Source organism: Corvus cornix, chromosome 2, assembly GCF_000738735.6.
Source record: "Corvus cornix cornix isolate S_Up_H32 chromosome 2, ASM73873v5, whole genome shotgun sequence".
Classification (NCBI taxonomy): domain Eukaryota; kingdom Metazoa; phylum Chordata; class Aves; order Passeriformes; family Corvidae; genus Corvus; species Corvus cornix.
This window is the reverse complement of record NC_046333.1, coordinates 63604145-63625713: the sequence shown is the minus strand read 5'-3', so window position 1 is coordinate 63625713 and position 21569 is coordinate 63604145. Positions and strand designations below refer to the sequence as shown.

The 21569-nt window shown below is 40.9% G+C and overlaps 1 protein-coding gene across 1 annotated transcript in view; it reads right to left on the bottom strand.

Annotated features, from left to right (window-relative positions):
* Positions 1-21569, bottom strand: part of JARID2 (jumonji and AT-rich interaction domain containing 2) — a 213626-nt gene that overhangs the window by 40871 nt on the left and 151186 nt on the right. The window contains exons 4-5 of the mRNA XM_010402890.4: positions 20454-20623; positions 6221-6397 (exon numbers count right to left, since the gene is read on the bottom strand). Coding sequence (XP_010401192.2) covers positions 6221-6397; positions 20454-20623 — 347 coding nt within the window. The remainder of the gene's footprint in view (positions 1-6220; positions 6398-20453; positions 20624-21569) is intronic.

Genomic DNA, 21569 nt, shown 5'->3' with positions numbered 1-21569 from the left:
TGCTTATTCTCAAAATGCTGTGTCCTCCAAAGCTATTATTATTATTAAACTGAAACAGTAAGAGTCCCACAGTGAAATACTTGTGGGTCTTTTGGTTAGCAGTGATGATCAAACGCAAAGAAACTGAACCACTATATTCAAAACTCACGAGCACTGGGGGTTTTTAAACCACTGATATAATTTATGGCAGCAGAGCAAAACCTTATGGCAGGCATGATCCCCATGGACGCATCACAGTGCTCTCTGCGTCAGGGGAACTAGACCCCGGGCACCAATATTCACTCAGGATCCCATACAGGGACTTTGGGGTATCTCATTCGAAACTATGATAAAAAATCCCTACACAAACCAATGCAAACTGTGCAAATTGTGCCTGTATTAGGTGCAGCTATAATAATGCCTAAAAAATTTTCGGTCAAGTAAAGACACAGATGTGCTCAATTACTACAGATTAACTAAGCATTTACTACAGGAATTGACACTGTAGTGGGCGATAAACATAATGTGTTTTCAGCAATTTTCAGAAGTATTCCTACAAATTAATTTGCACACAAACATTTCACAGGATACAGTCAGCCAGCCATTCAGAAGCTAATTTATATTATGTACAATAATCAGCCTTTCACTGTGGAAGCAGCAGAATTAGTGAACTGGGTTCAGTCAGCTATTGACTCCATGGGCAAAGCTTTGTTTCCCAAGCCCTCCTGGAGATTATTCCTGCACCTGATATGCTTTATAGTTGAGGTAACTGGGGAGGTTTAATATGGACTGCAGAGTACTGAACCCTTTTGCTGTGTGCCAGTGTCTGGGAGATGAAGGCATGGAACATACATATATATATGTGCTGCATGTTGCAGAGCTTGTACTGCATAAAGCAAGTGACTGTGCATTCATAAAATCATCCAAAAAAAAGAGGGGAGATAGAAGTGAAAGGGAGAAGTTTTGTTTTGAGAAGGAGAAAAGGGAACCTTGCCAATATTGTGAACCCGAGCCAGCTATTCCAATGCAAACCTCATGTTGTTACATAGATCGTGTTTGGGAAGAGATGTAGTATTAATCAACTTTCTGGCATGGAGTATCCATTACTGTACAAAAACATTCTTGCTCTGGCTTTAATTCAGTTCTAAGTCACTGTGAAAACATTTATGTGGCTCTAAAACTGCGTTAAAGGACCCAGGCAATAATTCTTTTCCCCTCCCAGAGGAACTAAAACAACCTTCTACTTCCACAAAACACAGTATTTTAATACTGCCAATTGTTTTCCTTAAATGTTGGGTATGTTCTGACTTCCATAAATCATTCCCAGGGATAGAAGCTGTCTTCTGGAACACCCCAACATGCTCTGCCTACTCAGAGTCAGGAGCAAAGAGGTACTTCAGAAGAAAAGGCCGGCACCACACCATATGAAAACATGTCGTATTGCTGTTTCCACACTTCCCTATCCCTAATGCAACACCACTCAATTTCTCAGTGGACAACACCACATGAAAATTTCCATAGCTGCATGCTAGCAGGAGTCAAACAGGAGAGCCACGGCAGAGAGGTAACACTGAATTAGTTTCTGACACCATCAATAACACGGCTCAAACCCTGCGCGCACAGGAATATATTGGGCCACAGGGAGAAGTGTTATTGGTATGAGACACCGTGCCACCGTTTGCAAAAATTCAATACCAAGTGTCTCATCTCAGCACAAATTCATTACTCTCACCTAACCATTACGACACAAACAGCATCAAAAGGGTCACTCACTAAGCAGCAAGTCCATACAAGAAGTATCTGTCTGTTATCACGAGTCTCGCACCAGGATAACAATTCAATTTTTTTTTTTTTTGAGCAACTTCCAGCTCCCCTATTCTTCTCCACAGGTCGTACATCTAGCTACTGAAAATCCGCAAATCCCCAAATGTGTTGTGCCTGATTTGCATATTTAAATATGCAAATTACTGCAAAACGGGTAATTTTCGTGTTACATATTTTTGCAGAAAAATTAAATGTGCAAAAATGTTTATTGCAACAATTACTGGTTCCATGGTCTTTCAACAAAAGGCTGTAAATCACCAAAATAATTGCCTACCCATTAACTATTGCAGCACTCTGCCTGAAATTTTCTCATTCTGCAAAAAATATTTTTCTTCTAAATGTTTACCTCTTCAGGATTAGTTTCACTAAAAATGATGCATAAGCCTCAGACTCTGTCTCATGTACCCACCCACAAATACCAAATTTAGTTAAAACCAAAACTAAATAAAGAACTGCAACCATAAATCAGAATTTTCTGACAACACACTCAAACAGTAATGTATGTAAAAGATGTGCCACTCAAGCCCAAGATACACAAACGCTGCACTGAACTACACCCTGAAATAAGAAAAAAGCCATCTACAATCTTTTCCTGCATCATCTTTGTACTGTTACACATGTAAGGAAATTACTCTGCTAAACTATCCATTGCAAATTGAGAAGCGAAATGTTCTTCTGCGTTTCTGGTAAGCGAGTAAGACAGCACTGAAGCAGGGTATAGTGTTTCTAGCAATGCTTGCTTTCTATGCACTACTGCCAGGTCTGTTTTGACATTTGAGCCTCAAGAGAGGAAAAAAAAGAAGCATTCATACAATTTTCTCCCCTGCTCATTTCAGGCAAAAGGCATGCAGAGCAATTTTTATCTCATGTTAACAAAACACAGCATGAACCAGTAACCATTTCTGACCCTGTAGGTTTGCTGGCACACTGGAGCTGGTTTGCTCCAGCTAAGGACACCAGACTCACCCTCCATGAAGAAATCTGTTTACAAGCAACGATGGTTAATTCTGTTTTCCTAAAAGTAAATTAGAACTTAATTGTCTGTCTCTGGCATCCAGAGACAAACAAGACATTCCCAGGTGTGCTGGCCCAGATGTGCACTCCCCTCTGCCTTTGAGCTGCTGTGCTGGTGTGGGAAATATGTAATTTTCCAATCATTCTTCCTGAGAAAATTAGCCAACTATTATTAGAGGAACTGTAGCCTGCTGCATGCAACGTCGAAGTTGTCTACACAACTGTATCTGTGTGTGCTGCTCTGCCTGAGGCACTTTTCCAAGCCACAAGCCCTTTCAAGTAGAGTAATGCCTATCCTCCTTTGCTCCTGAGATGGGACCGATAACCCAACAACTCTCCAGCTCCACCTTCCAGCTCTCTATCACAGCCTGCCTAGCAAAACACTTGGCACCTGCAAACACTTTTTTCAGGAGCCTGAAGAGAAAACCTTCCATTGTGTTGCAGAATGAAATCAAACTAGGATTTATTTAGTTGAGGGAAATTCAAAGAATTAAAGTTTACAGGAACAGAGACTTAAGCCTACCCTCTTACCTACAACTTGGAATTTCCTCTGAGCAGCAGAGAGATGCAATTTAGACCCAATACCTCCCTGGAAAGACTTGCACACTCCCTTTTACACACTCCCATGAGTGCAGGGGATAAACACTTCTGCCAAACATTTCACTTTGCTCTTTTAGAGCTGGATGAGTGTGCAGCACATCAGCAGTACTATGGAAGGAGGGTGAAAAGGCACGGGTAACAATTTGATGCTCTAAATGTATCTGTGTAAGCAGTAAGATTGGAAGGCAACAAGTCAGTTGAGCTAATTACTTCATCTTGTGCAGCAAGCTATGCCACGTGCTATACGTGCTTCCCATTCACACTCAGGCGCTCTCGATTGAGTTAGCTGTCCAAAAGGTGGCTCAACAGGCTCAGTTATAACAAACAGTTTGGTGTGCAACCTTAATAATGCCCCATATTGGCATCAGAAGAGGATATTGACAAATGACTTTGCCCAGAAAAGTTGTTCTGGCCCCCACTGAGTAGAAAGCAATCATTTGACACTGTCTAATGACATTAATCAAGCTTTGAACCTTTGTTGTTGTATGTCATAGCAAATGCTTAGCATTTTCAGGTCCAAAGTGCTTGACTACACATTGTATATTAAAAACAAAAGACTTTAATTCATTAAAAATAGACTCTCACGCTAGATTAAATTCATTTGCTGCACCCGTCCCTGGTCTGCCTTTGTGTGTGGTCTCATTTAAAACAGACACACATGAACCAGAACCTACTTTATTCACATGAAACAAAAATACTATTGGCTGTCAACCAACATAACAGACACTGAAGAATGGGAATACCCCTGGGTAAGGAAATTTTAATTAAAAAAAAAAAAAAAAAGAGAGAAGAAGAAAAAAAGAAATTACAATGATGAAGAAGAAGCAGCTGCCTTCTCTGGGAATTCCTGTTTCTTCACCTTTGTCGAAACATCTCACATTGTCTCCTATGTATTTTATAAAGGTCTTTTGCAGCTCTATTAAAGCAGCAGCTTCATTTACACTCTCTCTGATCTATATTGATTAAGATTATGAAGCCATTATATGGCTCATTATGTTTGCCTTTACTTACCCCCAATTAAGATTTCAGGTGTCTCCGGTTTTGAGCTAATTTCCAAGTGGCTGCCATCTGGGACATTCTCAAGGAACATGATCAGCTCCTTTTGCAGTGATATATCACATTTAAGGGAGCAGTTCTGTTACATGCAGCCTCATTTTCCATAAGCAGAGTTTTGTGCGTCTTATTTTGGGGGGGGGTGGGTTATTTAGAAACCAATCCTAAGTGCCAAGTTTTGATCTATGGCTGGTAAAGCATTAAAGCTCCTGGTCACAGCTGACAGTTGAAATGCTATTAGGCATAACATCCCCTTGCAATTATCCACAAATCATTCACAAAAAGTGAGTTTTTGAGCTTGGGTGCGCAATAAAAACAGATTCAGATGCAGTAATGAAAAAGAATTTTGGCATACGCAACAAAGGCACCCTTTATAGAAAACTCCCTTTTGAAAGGCAGAGATGAGGATTAGCACAGGGAAGTAACTGGGATCGAATCATCTCTTCTTTGGAGCAAGGTAGCATGAAAGAACAAATAGAGAAGGCACAGGTCACCTCTCAAAAAGTGCACTGTAAAGAGACCTTCCTATCAGTCCTTTAACTAAGAGGAGAAGAGCTGAAGGGGCAGTCACCAGAAAGAAAGATTTTCATGGAAAACTAATAGTGAGGAAGGGAACAGAGAACATAGGCTACATTTTGAAATTATGTCAGGCAGAGATGGCACAGAGGTGTTATGATACAAGAGCTCTTGCTGGAGCAAGAACCACATCACACAGGATGCTGGCAGGGGAGTATTACAGCAGGCTCTAGGAATTTTCAGCATGGCTTTAAATGTTCCATTATACACTAGGTAATCCTGCAATAAGCATGGATCCATTTTTCAAGATACGGCACAAGGACATCATGACACAATTACTGTGTAATTAATGCAGCTTTTGCTGATTTGCAGAGAAATAACTGACTTGAAAAAGTTTCTTCCATAAAATCTTTCAATCAACAACATGAATGCAGTATCAACCCACTGCAAGCGTGGTCTCAATACCACATGAGAGAAATTAAGTATTGCCCCTGACACGTGTTTTGATAACACTTATGAATGCTTATATTTAACTTTGATAAAGTCATTCTCAATTAAACATCAGTCTCAAAAAAGCCAGAGAGAGTGACTGTGTGTCTATACATGTGTGTGTGTATACATATATATAAATATATATATACATAAATATATATGTAATATATATGCATATATGTGTGTGTGTATACATATATAAAAATACGTCTCACAGAATCATAGGATTTTTTAGGTCAGAAAAGACCTTTAAGATCATTGAATCCAACCATAAACCTAAGATATCCAAGTCCACCACTAAAGCATGTCCCCAAGTGCCACATCCACATGACTTTAAAATACCTTCAAGGGACAGTGACTCAACTACTCCCCCGGGCAGCCTTGACAACCCTTTCAGTGAAGAAATTCTTCCTAATACCTAATCTAAATCTTTCCTGGTGTAACTTGAAGCCATTTCCTCTGGTCCTATTGCTTGTTACACGGAGAAGAGACTGACCCCCACTTCAGTATATATGTGTATATACACGTGTGTGGATGTGTGTATACAATTCCAGCCCTGCGGTAGTTCTGCCACAGAGAGAGTACAGGTTGTCAGAATAAACAGGTTAAAGTGTAAGATGCTAACACTGCATCTCACTCCACCACTTTTTCAATCAGATCCAGAAGAATGGACAAGGTTTGAGCACATTCAGCACATTTCTTTACTAGGGAGTGCAGGAGAACAGCACTACTTAGGACCTACCTTGCCCATTTGGTACATGTTTATGCGTTTTTCCTTTCCTAGGGGTTGACTGGCATGATGATGAAGCATTGTTTGTGGCTGTTTTTGTGTCCTCTGTCTCCTCCTCCTCCTCTTCTTCATCCTCATCATCCTGAGAGCTTCCAAAATATACCATGTTGCTGGGCAGGGCTGGAGAACCTGATCATTATAAAGAAATGGCTCATTAGCATCATTACATTCACTTAACGCACTAACCATATTGATCATAACCTACTTCAGTGTCATGCACAGCAAGGGAAGAGTGGGACTCGGAGCTGGAAGGTCACACCAGTGCATGGCTAACTAGAGGGTTTTTATTTATTAGTTTTTACCAACAGGATATGCATGTGCTTGAAAAGCAGGGTTCTCCCCCCCTTAAGCACATTCTATTCATACTTCAGACAATCAGTCTTGCTACAAGCCCTAATTAATAGCTCTGTGTATTCAGAAAAGGACTAATGCACATGCTTAATTTCAAATTCATGCTCAAGTGCCTTGCTGAAGTCTTAACACATAACTGGAAGCTTACAGCTTTTCCAAACAGAAGAAAAATGAGCAAAAAACCAATCTGCACCACAGAGGTATTTTGAAGTTATCATTACAATAAAGCATCAGCATTTAAAGTTCACAATACTTTGCAGACCTCCACAATATTGTACACAATGTTTTGCAGTATTCTGCAGTAAGAAATAAAGACAAAAGCCAGGACATTGAGAAGCTTATTTGCCTAGCAGACTCCTGGGAAGGGAGAAAAAAGAGGAAAGGCCTTCTGATTCCCTGTGTGCTCCTCTTGAGGATGTTGCTTCTCATCTCTTGATTACTTCCCACGACACTCCCACGATTTTTAAATGTACAAATACTGCTGACAACTAATGGGCACCTTCCCATGTGCCCGATATCACTTTCTACTTCAAAATTAGTCTCCTGTCTATCCCCTGCAGGGACAGGTGCCCTAGGAGCCTTCCACTTACTCCCAAAGAAAAAATTTTGGTAAAGAAAGGGAAAAAAATATAGTCAGCACACTTGGATAATAGCAACTTATCACTTCAAATATTTTCCTGCAGCTAAATAAAACAAAAGGACTAAGAGAACTGGGCTAGAGACCAACACAAAGTAGTGGCTATTTGGCTGGTGCTTCCTTAGGAAGCACTTCTGGCTTCAAGCTCTTCAGAACTGCAGTTCTGTGTTTTGTTTGGTTTTGAGCTGTTGGTGTTGCCATTGCCAATAATTAACTAAAGCTTATTTTTTGGTTGCATATTTTCCGCTTCCACCAGGTTTGTACAAAACACTCTTCACTATAAAAATTACTTTTTAATTAATGAATTACCTAAATGTGGAACAAAAACTGGGATAGGCTGTTTCTGATATGAATCATTCATTCTTAAGTATACTGGTTTTGACTGGGATGGAGTTAATTGTCTTCATAGTAGCTGGAACAGGGCTGTGTTTTGGATTTGTGCTGGAAATAAGGTTCATAACACTGAGATGCTTTAGCCATTGCTGAGCAGTGCTTGCATGGTGTCAAGGCATTTTTTGCCCCTGTTTTTCATGCTGCTCTACTAGCAAGCAGGCTGGGGTGCACAAGGAGATGTGAGGGGACAGAGCCAGAACAACTAGCCAAAGGGATAATCCAGACCATAGGACACTGTTCTCAGCAATAAGAGCTGGGGGAAGAAGGAGGAAGGTGGGGACATTCAGTGTTACAGCATTTCTATTCCCAGGTAACCATTTTATGTGTTGGAGCCCTGCTTCCTGGGGATGGCTGAACACTTGCCTGCCAACAGTGAGTAGCAAATGAATTCCTTGTTTTGCTTTGCTTGCAGCTTTGCTTTGCGTATTAAACTGTCTTCATCTCAATCCATGAGTTTCCTTACTTTGACCCTTCCAATTCTCTCCTCCATCCCACTGAGGGCTTAGCCCCTACCTGTAAAGAAACTTGCTTTTGGCCTCTCTAGCAGCCCCTTTGGAATGGTGGCTGCCTCAGGGGCAGAGAGAACTCCTCACCAGCATCCTGTGCTATGTGTGAGTGGTAGCCCTGGGGCAGCCAGGAGAAACACTACAGCAGCATTGAGGGCAGGATGATTCTTCCCCCTCAAACAGTGTATTATTCCATCCAACCTAGACAGAAATGTATGGAGATATATGGTTATCCTGGAGGAAAAGGCTTTTGCATGCCACAGTTCTTATGTTTACATAGACTAATGATCAAATTAAGACTGCTGACATATTTCACGGCATGGAAGCTGTAGCAACTTACAGAAACAAAAAACCTTCACATTTTTTATGCAAGCCCAGAACTTTCTGGCACACTCTAAGCAATCAAACATAGTAGGTAAGAGGTGTTGAGAGGCACATTAATTCTTCTACTCGTAGGGGAGTGGTAAGTCTCAACAGCAACTAACTAGAAGACTCTAAAACAGCTACTCTAGGACAGTGCTGTCTGAAAAATAAATGAGTTTTTCTTCCATCTAGTTACCCAAGCGTGTAGTATGGATTCAGAAACTGGATGCAAGTGCATCTGCTCTTATCAGAATCTGAAGTTTGACACCATCTGACACCACTGTGCACTGACAAATGATGGTGTAAAAGAACCTTACTGTTAGGAACCCTCAAAATTAGATTCAAACACATACTGAAATCTCCCTATCATAATTAGAGAAATACTCAAGAAAATGTATCCTTCTGAGACACTTAAAATAGGAGTTCAGATACAGTGTCTGTTCTCTGAGCTTCACCTTCCTTAGAATTCCACATCTCTGAGCTTTTTTTGGCAGCTGCTTTTAACAGCAACCAACAAAAATGTATCATCTACAATGCAAATGTTTTTATTACAATAGCAATCTTTTTTTTCTTCTTAAAGCACAGAATAAAATACAGTAGTGTGTAATTCTGTTTAGAAGGGAGCAAGAGTCTTACCCAAGTTCAAGAGCAGGCACAAACTTCACCTAACTCCTGGTATTCAACTGCTGTAATCTCAGTGCATAAATCTTCTGTCAGAATGACAGTTTTTAATTCTTTCCAATCGAGAACTACAAACAACAATGGTTAAACTGCATTCCTGGGACAGCTGGGACTGTTTGGGAAGTACATTTCCAGAGAAGTTAGACTAGCAACATCCAATAACACAGAAGAGTCCCGCTAACCCTGACTTTATTGATCTAAGTGCTCTGCAATATGAGACCTTGGAGAAAAGCTGGCATTCAGTCTGGGTCTCCTCCCCTCCTTCCCACCAGCTTTCCCTACATATTTATTAAACTTGACTTGCCAAACAGAAAGAAAGAAAAAAAATTCTGGACTTGCGTATTTTTGTTCTATTTAAGCATTGTTATGGATGGAAGACTCTGAAAGAAATTTTAGCGCTCTGAGTTTTCTTGCTTAATTTTTGTATTTGAACTATTTTTATCCTCGTCTTTTATAATACTGCTTCAGTTCTGGAATAGCCTCAAATAATTTGTTCACAACTATGTGTTAAACTGGTTAAAACCACTTTCACTTTAAGCCTATGTAGCTAAACATGTCCAAAAGGCTGAGAAAACACTGGTTTAAAATATTGAAACGGGCTGCCCAAGCTCAAGACACTGCAAATTCCCTTTATGAGCAAACTGAAGGGAAGACATGCCTGTAAGTACACTGTGATATCATTCAAGCTAAAAGAATGACCATCATGTTTATTAAACAACATCTAAGGTGAGAGTGGTTTATGTGCACTGCTGGTTTACACCAAACAAAGACCTTATAAGCAACACCCCTAAAGCCCCTCTTAACAGAAATAATACTCAGAATTCTCATGACTGAAGAACTAATGAAACTCATATGAATGAAACTGCACTGTGAAGAGTGAAAGCTATGTGATCACTCACCTTCTTTAATAATGATTCCTGTCCTAAATATCCTTCATTCTCTCTGAGATCAGATAGGGATGTGTATACAATGCCACAGCCTACCTGTACAGGGGACCCCATTTGTTACTCAAAGCTACTGATTTATATAACAATACTAAGAAGCATTACTGTAGCCATGAATGTTCAAGATCACTGGAAATATGAAGAAGAATGTGCCCTCAAGAGCCGGTTTGTTTTTTCCAACTGTATCAGATGGTCAAATAAAATACATTGCCCTTCCTCAAAAACCTGGCCAGTCTTCACTGCAAGTTAAGACCATGGTGGTTTTCCTTACAGACAGACTTTGTTGAGAGTTGTTCCTCTCAGGTTACTCCCTGTGTAACAGTTATTTACCATGAAAATGGTGTATGACAGCAAGATGATAAAAGCCCTCCAAAATGACATGAGAGTAAGGAAAACCGCAGGTTCAGCAGACACATCTGTACACACACATTCACAGAACATACAGTTGTAGGGGCTTCCCTGATATGTAAAATTTATGGATCACTACTCTCCTTGTTTGTCTCTTCCTGGACACACTCAATAACAGAAACCTATGGGGCAGCTATGCTGGTTCCTTCTTGCACATATTTGCCAGCCAGGCAGCAAGAGTAAAGATGAGTAAACATCCCTCCTCTTCCTCTTGCTCTCCCCAGCACAGAAGTGTGATTCTCAGAACCTACCAAGGGTAAGATAAAGAGTGACACTGGAATTAATAACCAACAGCAAAAGAGAAGAGCAGCAATGCTGCAAATAAAGGGCAACATCTGTGCCTGGGAGGTGGTGCCTGCCAGGTCTCAGCACTCTAGGTATACAATTCCCCACTTCCTCGCTTTCCATCCCCAAGAAAACAGCAGAAAAATCTGCAAGAGAGAGTTACGAGAGCCTGTGGCTGTATCAAATTTTACAAGTCTCCTTCTGTGCTGGGAGCCCCCACGCTGTGCAGGCAGCTGCTACCATGGGCACTGGAGCACATGAAGTGGAGAGTAGGGAGCAGCCCTCCAGAGCTTGGGGAAAGCACACAAGCAGCCCTCCACCCTGAGAAACCCGCTCTGCCACATACCCCATCAGCAGGTGCCTGAAAAGCCCACTCACTCAGCAAATCTGATGGCAACCTAGAAATTAAATTTGACTTGTCACCACTCATTTAGAAGACATTTCATGCAAGGAACCATCTAGACTGTTGGTGGCTGTGCGGACATTTTTCTTGGCATCAAACATGGCCTACAGAACATCTACCAGCATCTGGCCTCTTCTCATTCATTATACCTGTGCCACCACCTCAACTGTGGCAGTGTAATTTTTTTGTGAGGCCATGTGGTGAATCAGATCAGGGAACTGATTCAGATTAAAATCCCAGACTAAGGAAATTAAAGTCCATTAATAAATGCTGTAACCGTAATGTAATGTTACAAGCTCTGAAGAAAAGATTTGGAAAATTTCTATGCACACTTTTACTTATTGAATGTGTAGCATAATATATCACTTTATGTTATTAAACAAAACATTAAATGCAGTATGTTTCCAGTCTCGTGTAGGACCTGCATGTTTTACATTCTGTCCTGATGATGCCTAGGAGGCACACAATTCCTAAATGCTTCCCCCCCATGCCCCAAGACAGCTGATTTGTTTTGCAGCCAACATTTGTATAAAAGCATATGCTATCACCAAAGATCTGGATGGGGCAATTGCAACATGTTGGGAAGGAAGGAGAAGCCGTGGCAGAAGGAGTAAGCTGTAAGAAAGGCTGCAAACTGCAGCAGCAGCAGAGTAGAAGGGAGGAGCCCAGATGTGCTGGGGCTGGAGAAAGGTGAGTGGTAAGAGGTATGCTAGCAGATGGACACAAGCTGCAGGAGCAACGGGAGAAGGGAGATACGGAAGGGATAATTGACATGAAATAGTAACAAATACAGTAAAGTGGAAAGGACATTCCTGTTAAGGCTGCTCAATACAAGGCATCCATCTGATAGTGCAGTCAACCTGCTGCCCTGATGCAGACATGTGCCACTCGCCTTTTCTTGCTTAACAACTCTCACAGTTGAGAGCAGAGAAGCCATGGCCAAAGCCTGGCAGCAACCTGGAGGGAACTTCCTAGCCCTCTCCCCCTCCTCCAAAACACTGGGGAAAGGCCAAATCACCAAAGGTGGACCTCATAGTGAGATTTTGAAAGCCTAACAAATTTCCATGGCTGACTAAGGGATTGCAAGCCATACAGAAAGTTTGGACAGCTGACACAACCCTAGGTACCCTCTCCTCACCAGTATGAGAGCTCCTAGGATTGGATACTACTGCGTGTGGCAAATTTTGAGAGAATCATTAATGATGAGTTGTTTTTCTTAAAACCACTCATCTAGGTTACAATGACCTATGAATTATTACAAAAAGGGAGGACAATCAGCTCTTTTAAAAAACTAGATTTGAAGTATGTTTGGCAACTGTTTCCAGATACTGATATTGAAATTCTCCCTTGAATATTTTTGTCTTTCCTCCTATTGTGAGAGCAACACAAAAGAAAACTTAACTATATAGGAAAAACGATTACCACAACTACACACAAAGTGTGGCCTAATGCATATGAAAGAATGACAAATGTATTTCATGTCCTCTATTACAACAATTTGGTGCTTATACAACAAAAAGTACACAGTAAAATATGTGGGGTTTAAGTCATGGTGCTACTTTTAGCAATTTCCTAGGAAAGATGTCACCCTTTGCATGTGCAAAATTCAGGCTCACTACTAACAGTAGGCAGAATTGATGCTTTTGCAGCCTGTACATACAGATGTGTTGACCTCAGCAGCAAGTGCCTGATTAATAGAATAAACTATACTCTTTTTCAGCCATTTTATTTGACTGATGATGTTATTACTTTTGTTTTTTGACAAATGTGTAGTTTTCCCTCCTAAATTATGGTTTTGTTTCTCATTAAATTACATTAACTTTTGTCTTGGACTAGCTAAACATGTTAAAAAAACCCTCTGAATTTGGATCTGAAGAGTGGAATCAGAAGTATGGAAAGTGCATATGCTTTGCCAAAAATACTATTTCATTACTCTTCAAAATTAGCTGGCAGTGTTTCTGCAGTATTTACTGAAGTACAAACCAAATGTTTTCATCTGGACAGGATTCAAACTCTGGTATGTTACAACCACAACAAAAATCATCTCAGTCCAAGAGCCTTCTCTGTAATTTGGACTGTGGTTTCTGCAAAATTGGAGGATTCTTCTCCATGAATTATTTACACCAACTCCCCCTGTAGCTCCTCTCTTTTTTTCCCCCTAACAATTAAACATAACCCAGATGTGCTTTGGAAAAATCTTAAAACAATTTAAGACATCAGAATGATTTAAGCACAGGGCAGGTCAAGGTATGCGGGACTTCAGCCCGCCCCAGAAAAGCACACAGCATGCCAAGCCCTACAGTGAGCCACGTTCAGAGGTTTGGCTTCTCTGACATGCAGCCCCATTTTGTGGCTGAATGCAGGTGGAAAAACCTTGCCTCTCAAACGCTCCTGATGTGCTGGCATCTCAATGCTTAACATTTAGGGCCTGCTTCTCATTTATTATATGTCCTATTTATTATGTTTTGGCAGGACAACGCCAACTCCCTGAAGTGCAAATATATGTAATTTATGCCTGCACCTTATGGTAGTTTTAACAAGCCAGGCTAAAGGAGTACAAACTGCATAAACTCTATAGGAAAGAGCAATTGCAGTTCACTTGTGTGATTCCACCTGCAGGAACAGTCCCAGAGGGAGCTCCTCAGTGCCTGAGCGAGAGGGAAGAAAAGGCCATCCCAAATACGGAATTAAAACAGAGCTCCAACTCTTCCCTCTGCTGCCACCGTATGAATCACAAGGTGCCACTGGTGTCACAGCTAATTTATCGACTAGTGCAGCAACATAAACCCCATTTTCTTCTCAGTCTGTTCTTCAAACTAGTAGAGTTAAACCCAAAAACCTAAAGAAAATTCTTCCTTTTCTAGGGAAATGGAGCAAGGGTGAAGAAATGAGTGAGTATGCAGGAAAAAAAAAAAAAAACAAAGGTTGACTTTCCAAACTTAGCAAAACACTCCAGAGTAACAGAGTACTCAAAATTTTAAAAAACCAAAGGAGTGCTTCTCACATTTATAATTTGTATCTGACAATCCCAAAATAATTTAACTCCACCAGCCCGAATAGATTTTACAGTGAACCTCAAAACCAACCCTTTCCACATGCACTTCAAACCCCAACTTCATGTTCCCTTCCACCAAGAACAAAACAAATATTGACGTTTCAAACCACTGTGATGCCATTCCCAAAAAGCTACCAGGCAGTGTTTCATACCCAAGAGATCCTGGGCCCCACCCCTAGCACAAAATCAGTCATTTGGGTAACACTGAACCTATGGCATATTCCCAGGTTAGAGAAACAGGCTCAGAGGTTTTTGCCTGGGATGAAGGGCAGGAATTGCCTTTGCCAGAATACTTTACATTCCCCAACTGGGCAGTGAGCTTTTGAATTGCTGCTGCCATGGCAGGACTCAGATTTTATGCCAGTAGCTCATCCATAATCAATGTCCAGCTATATCAATGCCTATATACAGAGTTAAATATTTATCCTCATTTTACAAAAAACTAAGCAACTCGCTGAGGGATTCGGAGTGAATCTGTGGCAAATACAAAAGCTAAACCTCAAGATCAGTCTCCCTTTTCAGTCAGTAAACTGCATCCTGTGGCTTTTTGCAGGGGTAGATATTGGGGTCATTGACATCAGAAAGGGCTCAAAAACTGGAAGAAACTTTAATTCAGCTCTAGTACTACACACAGGATACTCTATCTTACTTCATTCAGCACCTCTTCCCATCTCTTAAATCTCCCAGTAGGCACACACTGACATGAAATTGCATCTTCCACTGGAACGGATGCCTGGTGGTTTGGCACTCCAGCAGCACTCCATTCCCTTGGGAAGAAATAATGGCATGGTGGTGGTCACCAGGCTCTTCTCTCTGTACTTCACACATGTGCTGTTCACTGTGAGCCTGTATAATCACTTCTCCCTGCCAACACTGATTAAATTACTCTTGTCCTAAACCACAAGAGTTGCTTGATAGCTCATGTTCCACAGGTGGCCTAAATGGTTGCACATAAGAGAAGTATCTAATATTCTACACTTCAATGTTACTCCTAACTTTAAACCAGAAATTTTTGAGATTACAGTTACTAAATACAAACTTATTTTTATTAAAGGATTTGTGCAATTAAAATTCAGCACCCTAAAGTTTATTCTTGGATTTTTCAATCCATCCTAAAATTTTAGTTTCAAATACTAAATGATTTAGTAATAAAATCAATTACAATTTTTCTTCCAGTACTTTAAACTAATTATTGCATGTCTGCATGTTTTAATGCTATTTTGGATTTATAAAAACTAACCCAGACTTCAAAGAAGCTCATACTTTTGGATAGTGTCAGCATTTCATTGCTTTGCTTCCACCCTAATCAAGTTGCTGTGCCATTCAATCTGCTTACTCTGATGTGGTGAGCAAGTCTCCACGGTGCCAATGGCTGGTGCTTCAAGAATGTGACTGATCCAAGTCAGCAGCTCTCCAAGTACAGCACACGTTGATTACTGTACCTATTGACACTGAACTAACAGCAAACATACCTTTTGCCTTGCTGAAAGATAGGCAAATTAACAGTTGTTTTCTAACATGCCATAAATTAAGAGCTCCCAAGTTTTGGTTCTGGGGGCTCTCCCATTGTAATCGAAAATCTCTGCAGGTATGAACTGACGCAGTCAACCTCTCCTATCAGGACTCAAAAGAGAAGACTGGGATCAAAGGCCCCTAAGCCTTTCTACCGCCCAAATATAGGTGTTTGAAAGAATAAAAAGCCTGTTTAAGAGCACACTGCACTACAAGTTAGAAGTTACTGAAGTTCACACAAATATGATATACTGAAAATTTTTATTTGGACTTTGCCCAATTGCAACAAATCATCAGATTATTAAGTCAAAACAGCATTCAAAGAAAAAGAACAACCACATGTTTTGCGGAATAGAAGAGCCTGAAAACTCAATTTGTGAGATCTCAATTAAACCATCTTTATTTAGGAATCCCTGAAATTCTCTAGCATGTAACTCCCAGAGGCTCAGCTTAATTAGAAAACTGATCATGGGAAAACTTCTTAAAATGTAGTCTCCTAATCACAGCCTTCCTGTTACCACCTTTTGCCAAAGATCTATTGCTCACAGGGAGTTGTTTCTCCTTCCTCCTCTAGTCTGATATTTGACTCACGATATTTTAACCTCTAAATAATTACAAAGAGCAGAGGTAACTTAAATGCACTGTAACAGAAGCTATTAAGAAAAATATGATCAGAGGCAGAAAACACAGTAGAAGTGAGAGCTGTTGTACAACCACACAGAGATGACACATTCGTATCTACACACTGCTGAAAGATGATACTAATTATGCCTCTGGCAAAGGGCATACAGGCTCCTTCAAAGAAGCTATTAAAGATAAGAACACTGCAGACAAACACTTCAGAGATATCTGCATTATTCCCTTCCTTGTGTTGAAAATTCTAGGTCACAATTTAATAAAATACAAAAAAGAACCCACCAACTTTTTTAAAAGGAGGATTTTAAAATAATAGAAAGCAGAGGAGCCTTGCCAAGTTTGGTCAGTTTAGAAATGTATTCCAAGGTGCTCAGATATTCATCAACTGTTACAGCTTTTTCACTGTACTCCACTTACCTTTAAAAAGTAATTAGTACAGTGTATTACCAAATCAAGAGTTTGAAAAACAAACTAATTAAAAATATGTCTAAAGCTTTAGTGTTCTGGATAATGAAACCAAGCAGGTTATCTTGGTTAAATTATTTCCCTTTGAAATTACAGGATGCTAATGGAGTGGCAGGGGGAGTTAAAATTATTTGTATCATTAGATTTTCTTACACATACCAGGACAGGTAAATGGTACTTCTTCTCCTAAGTATGGGACCTTATGCGTGTCAAGGGCCTTCCTTCCACACTGTAGCATGATAGTATTGCTCCTTCACTGACAGAATTCAGCTGCTCCCACTCAAACCCCGCAAGAACAATGAAGAGTGAACCTCTAGTGGTGACAGGATTATTACCTTTCTCTGTTTAAAACCAGAAAATAAAAGTACACACTGACATGTGAATTCATGGTGGAATTTGGTCAAAGGCTGGACTTGGTGATCTTGAAGGTGTTTTCCACCCTTAACGATTCATTATTCTATGGTGTGACAAATTTATGCTCTGCTTCTGACACCGCTGGGGGGTGTGGTGGGACAAGGACAGAGAAGACCACTCAGCTGCATTCCCACCAATCCTGGGAAAGACTCCTTTGCCCAAAAAAAGACTTTGATTGTGAATCCAGGGACTATATCACCAGAGCATTTTGAAGGACTAGGACCTAATATAGTCCTAACTTAATTTTTTTTTTTTTAATTAAACAAACATGGCAATTTACTGTTCTGGATCTTATCACTACTACACTTAAGATTTTTGAAGTGCTGAACAACAACCCTGTGAGTGTGTTCTTATTTCTGTGCAATTGCATGTTGCATTTCATTGTCAAAGAACAAAAAGACAAGGCTGGACACATGCAGCTGGACAGAAGTCAGAACAACCACCTGTTGTGGTCCAACAGTTCTGAAACCTTCAACACTTCAATAAATAATAGCACGGAGGCTCCAAATCAAAATAAATCCCTTCCAAAAAATTCCAAGTCTTCCCTATGCAGGGTCTTCGTAAGCTACTGGCTCTTCCCTCTCCAAGCTCACTAGGCACCACCAGAAGAGTAGAATCCAACTAAGCCTGCCAGTGCCCTGGAAAGCCACTTGTGGGACGTTTCTGGAGCTGGATGTACCATCACACTGCTATATGAACTCCCTACAAGCATTAGCAACCAGCTTCCATCTCCTTTTTCTGAAATAGACACATCAAAAGAGACAGCCACCTGGAGCTAAACATTCCCAGAGGCCATATGGACACAACCTCAGGCAGCCAGGACCTCTTGAAGGACACAGTAGTTCAGGCACACAAGCCAGAACGATGAAAATACAAGTATGAACAACCCAGTCCTCCCTCCAAGCCACAGCACTCTCCTGATCCCGCACAGAGAAGGATCCAGGTAGCTGATGTCCAAGAAGATTCCCCCACCTCGTTTTAATTAGCTCTTTTCACGTTTTATACAGGGGTGATGGAGTAATAAGCTTGTGGGGGTGCTGAAACAGAAAGCTGACAGCTTTCCCTTTCTGCTTTTCTTCAGACTGTTTAAGCACACCAAGAACTTGCTATGTGTGGCACTCAGAGCAGACTTTCCCTCGTGGTTTTTAACATAATTGTAATTGTGATCTTGCCGTCTGAATGCATGTGTTGTCAGAAATGTACGAGTACTCCTGCATACTGAAGAAATTAGGAATGAATTGGAAGTTCTTAACTGACAGTACAAAACATCAATTATGCCACAGATGAATAACAAAGAAGAAAATTATAGGTGCAAGAGCTAAACAGCCATTGATTTAAATAAAAATAATAATACTTTAAAAAATTTTTTTAAAAAAACCAAACCAACCAACCAACAACAACAAAAAAAACCCCAACAACATGAAGCACTGGAATACGACTAAAGTACCCATGCTTCCCATTTGCATTGCTAAACCAGAACGCTAAGAGAGTGCTAAGAGAGTAGGAAATGAAAGTGGAGATAAGTGACACCCCCACACAGGTTGCCTTTCTATAAGTGCAAGTGCCTTCAAAGCTATAAATAACACATGCTTAGTTAGCAAGCAGTGGAAACAAGTGTGTGAATGCAGCCACGTGTACTCACACACAGACACACACACACAACCCCCATCTGACTCTTCTCACCAACAACTGTGGCAGTTGGCCCAGATCACAGCAGTGACATGCTGCCAACAGACTGATCAACCTCACACTAAATTAGAAATACATTTCCACAGATTATATTTCAGAGGACCATGATGCCACTTTAAACTCCATTAGATTCTGCTCCTTTCCATCCTTTAAACAAACACAAAGGCTAGCAAATCACCCTCCTCTATCCCCTCCACCCACCCACTTTACCAGAGGTCCCAAAAGGATGGAGGCTCCATACTGGATGTGAATCAAGTTGGATAAATTAGCAACCAGTCTAAAGGTACCACTAGCCTAAAATCTTATAGAAGAGAAGAAAAATGAAATCAAACCACACTGCATTAAGGTGAGAAAGCCTCAGCAGGAAGCTACGGGTGGTGTTGATCACAGCTGTCCACAGATGCAACAGAGACCTACGAAAGGGGAACTCCAACGCAAGCGCTGAAAGATTCAGCCCACTAGGTAAGACTTTTGCAGACAAAGCCTATCTGTAACAAATGCACACCCTTTCAGCAGGTAATGGGACAAAAAACCAGCAAAAGGCATCATTCCAGCACAGAGGACGGAGCAGTGACTAAGGAGACAGGGAAAGCACCTATAGAGAAACATACCGCAAGAGATAACATGACCACTGGGGGATTAAACTGAAAGATGCTATCTTCAGTACATGACTTGGGACACAGGGCCATGGAAAGTCCTAAGAAAAATGACCACTCAAGTAACATCTCCTTCTCTAGCTTAATCTAGACACTGAGCTGTACCTCACGCTCAGGCCCCCCAGGTTCGACATGCAGGCTTGCAGACACACAGCCCATTGATCCCAGACACACCACACAGCTCCAGCCAGGCTCAGGCACCTGTTACTGTGAGGTGATTCAGGTATCTCACTCCACAATTTCAGATGTGTCGTTTGTACTTGGGTTGCTGAGAGGAGAAGCTCACCTATTTTAATTATCAACACAGGAATAATGCAGCTCTTGAGGTGGACAAGAACAATGGCAACCCCTCCACCCACTGTCAGATGAAAAGCCTGACTCAGATTGAACAATAAAGGACAGTGAGTAGGCAGAGAAGGGGAATTTCCAAGAAGATTTTCTCCTCTTGCAGGAACAAGTACACAAGCAAGTTAAGCACTTCTTCAGTTTATAGTCAGACAAAACAAAGGAGGATGGGGAGGACTTAAGAGAGCTAGACAAAAACCTATTCAGGGTATCAGAGAGCCAAGCATAAAAGAAATTTCTTTTTGCACTATTACCAGGCTCATTTTATTATCTTTAGAACCATGAACTCGAATGCTCCTGCTGAAGAATTGCTGAGAGCTGAAATGAACGCAATACATTCAAGTGCAGCTCCAGTACATTTGTCTGGCTGTTGCTTGGTGTGCAGCGCTACAGCTCCTTCTGTGAATGAGACTGTGCCCCAGGGCTGCTGCAAGACACCTACCTCGAAGACAGAGGAAAGTGAGAAAATCTTCTGTCTTGGGCTTCCTTTTGGAGAGGTCAGAAATCTGAGTGACAGGAGGGGGTAACAACGGCTCCACTATCTTTATTGGAGTTGTGCTGGGACTGTTTGGCTGGGACTGAGCAAACTTCCTTTGTGCTTGCAGCCTTGGCCTGTGGAAACAAGAGCACATCAGAAACATGTTAGGCAGAAAACATAAAAATTCACCTTTTAGAAGAGAGAGACAGAGACCTGAATCCATCTCCTACCAATACCAAATCCCCTGGGTCAATTATGAAGACAGTATTTTATTTGTTTTATCCTTTGGTATCTTCTGCTACAATTTGGAAAACCAGAAAGGGAACAGCTTGACTGTAAAATCTGTGACTACTGTTTCATATGTTCTGAATGTCTTCTTGCACATGATACAATTACAGTTTACCATTCACTTATTTGGAAATTAAATCTGTATTTTGCACCATGAAAATGTCTTTTTTTTTTTTGTTAAGTGTTAGTGCTCATTGCTTTCTGTTTTTAATTAATTTACAAATTAGGTTTATTTTAGCCCCATTAAGGTTTTAATTTATTCCAATCTGCTAGAATCTTATTTCCATAAATATGTAATAATAGATAAGGTATATATATTTGTGCCCAGTTCTTAAAAAAAAAACCAAAACCTTTAGGAGAAGATCTTTTTGACAGGGAAGACATCGGGTCAAAACCTTTAGATTTTTGTTTGCTTGGCCACAGCCCAGAAGACAATAAGCAAGGAGGTTGGCAGTGGGGTTAAGTAAGATTTGGGATAAATTTGTAAGAATGAAGGACATGCATGGAGTGAATTTGTTCAGTCCTGGTACTGGGCAATGGAGTGGCACTCTCTGATTAGTTTTACAGCATGCCTGAGTACGGCTGCAGGAAGCGAACGGCTGCAGGTGGTTTTGGCAGTTGGCTGCAAATAATTTCAAGCCCATCTGAAGGCTCTGATTAACTGCTAGGTAGCAGTGAATATGATTTTCTTTAATATGTCTAGAATGTAAATTGGTATTAGGGAAAGCACTTTGGGGCAGGACAGATACCCGGAGGGGGTCTCACTGGGATCCTGGCTCAGCTCAACATATA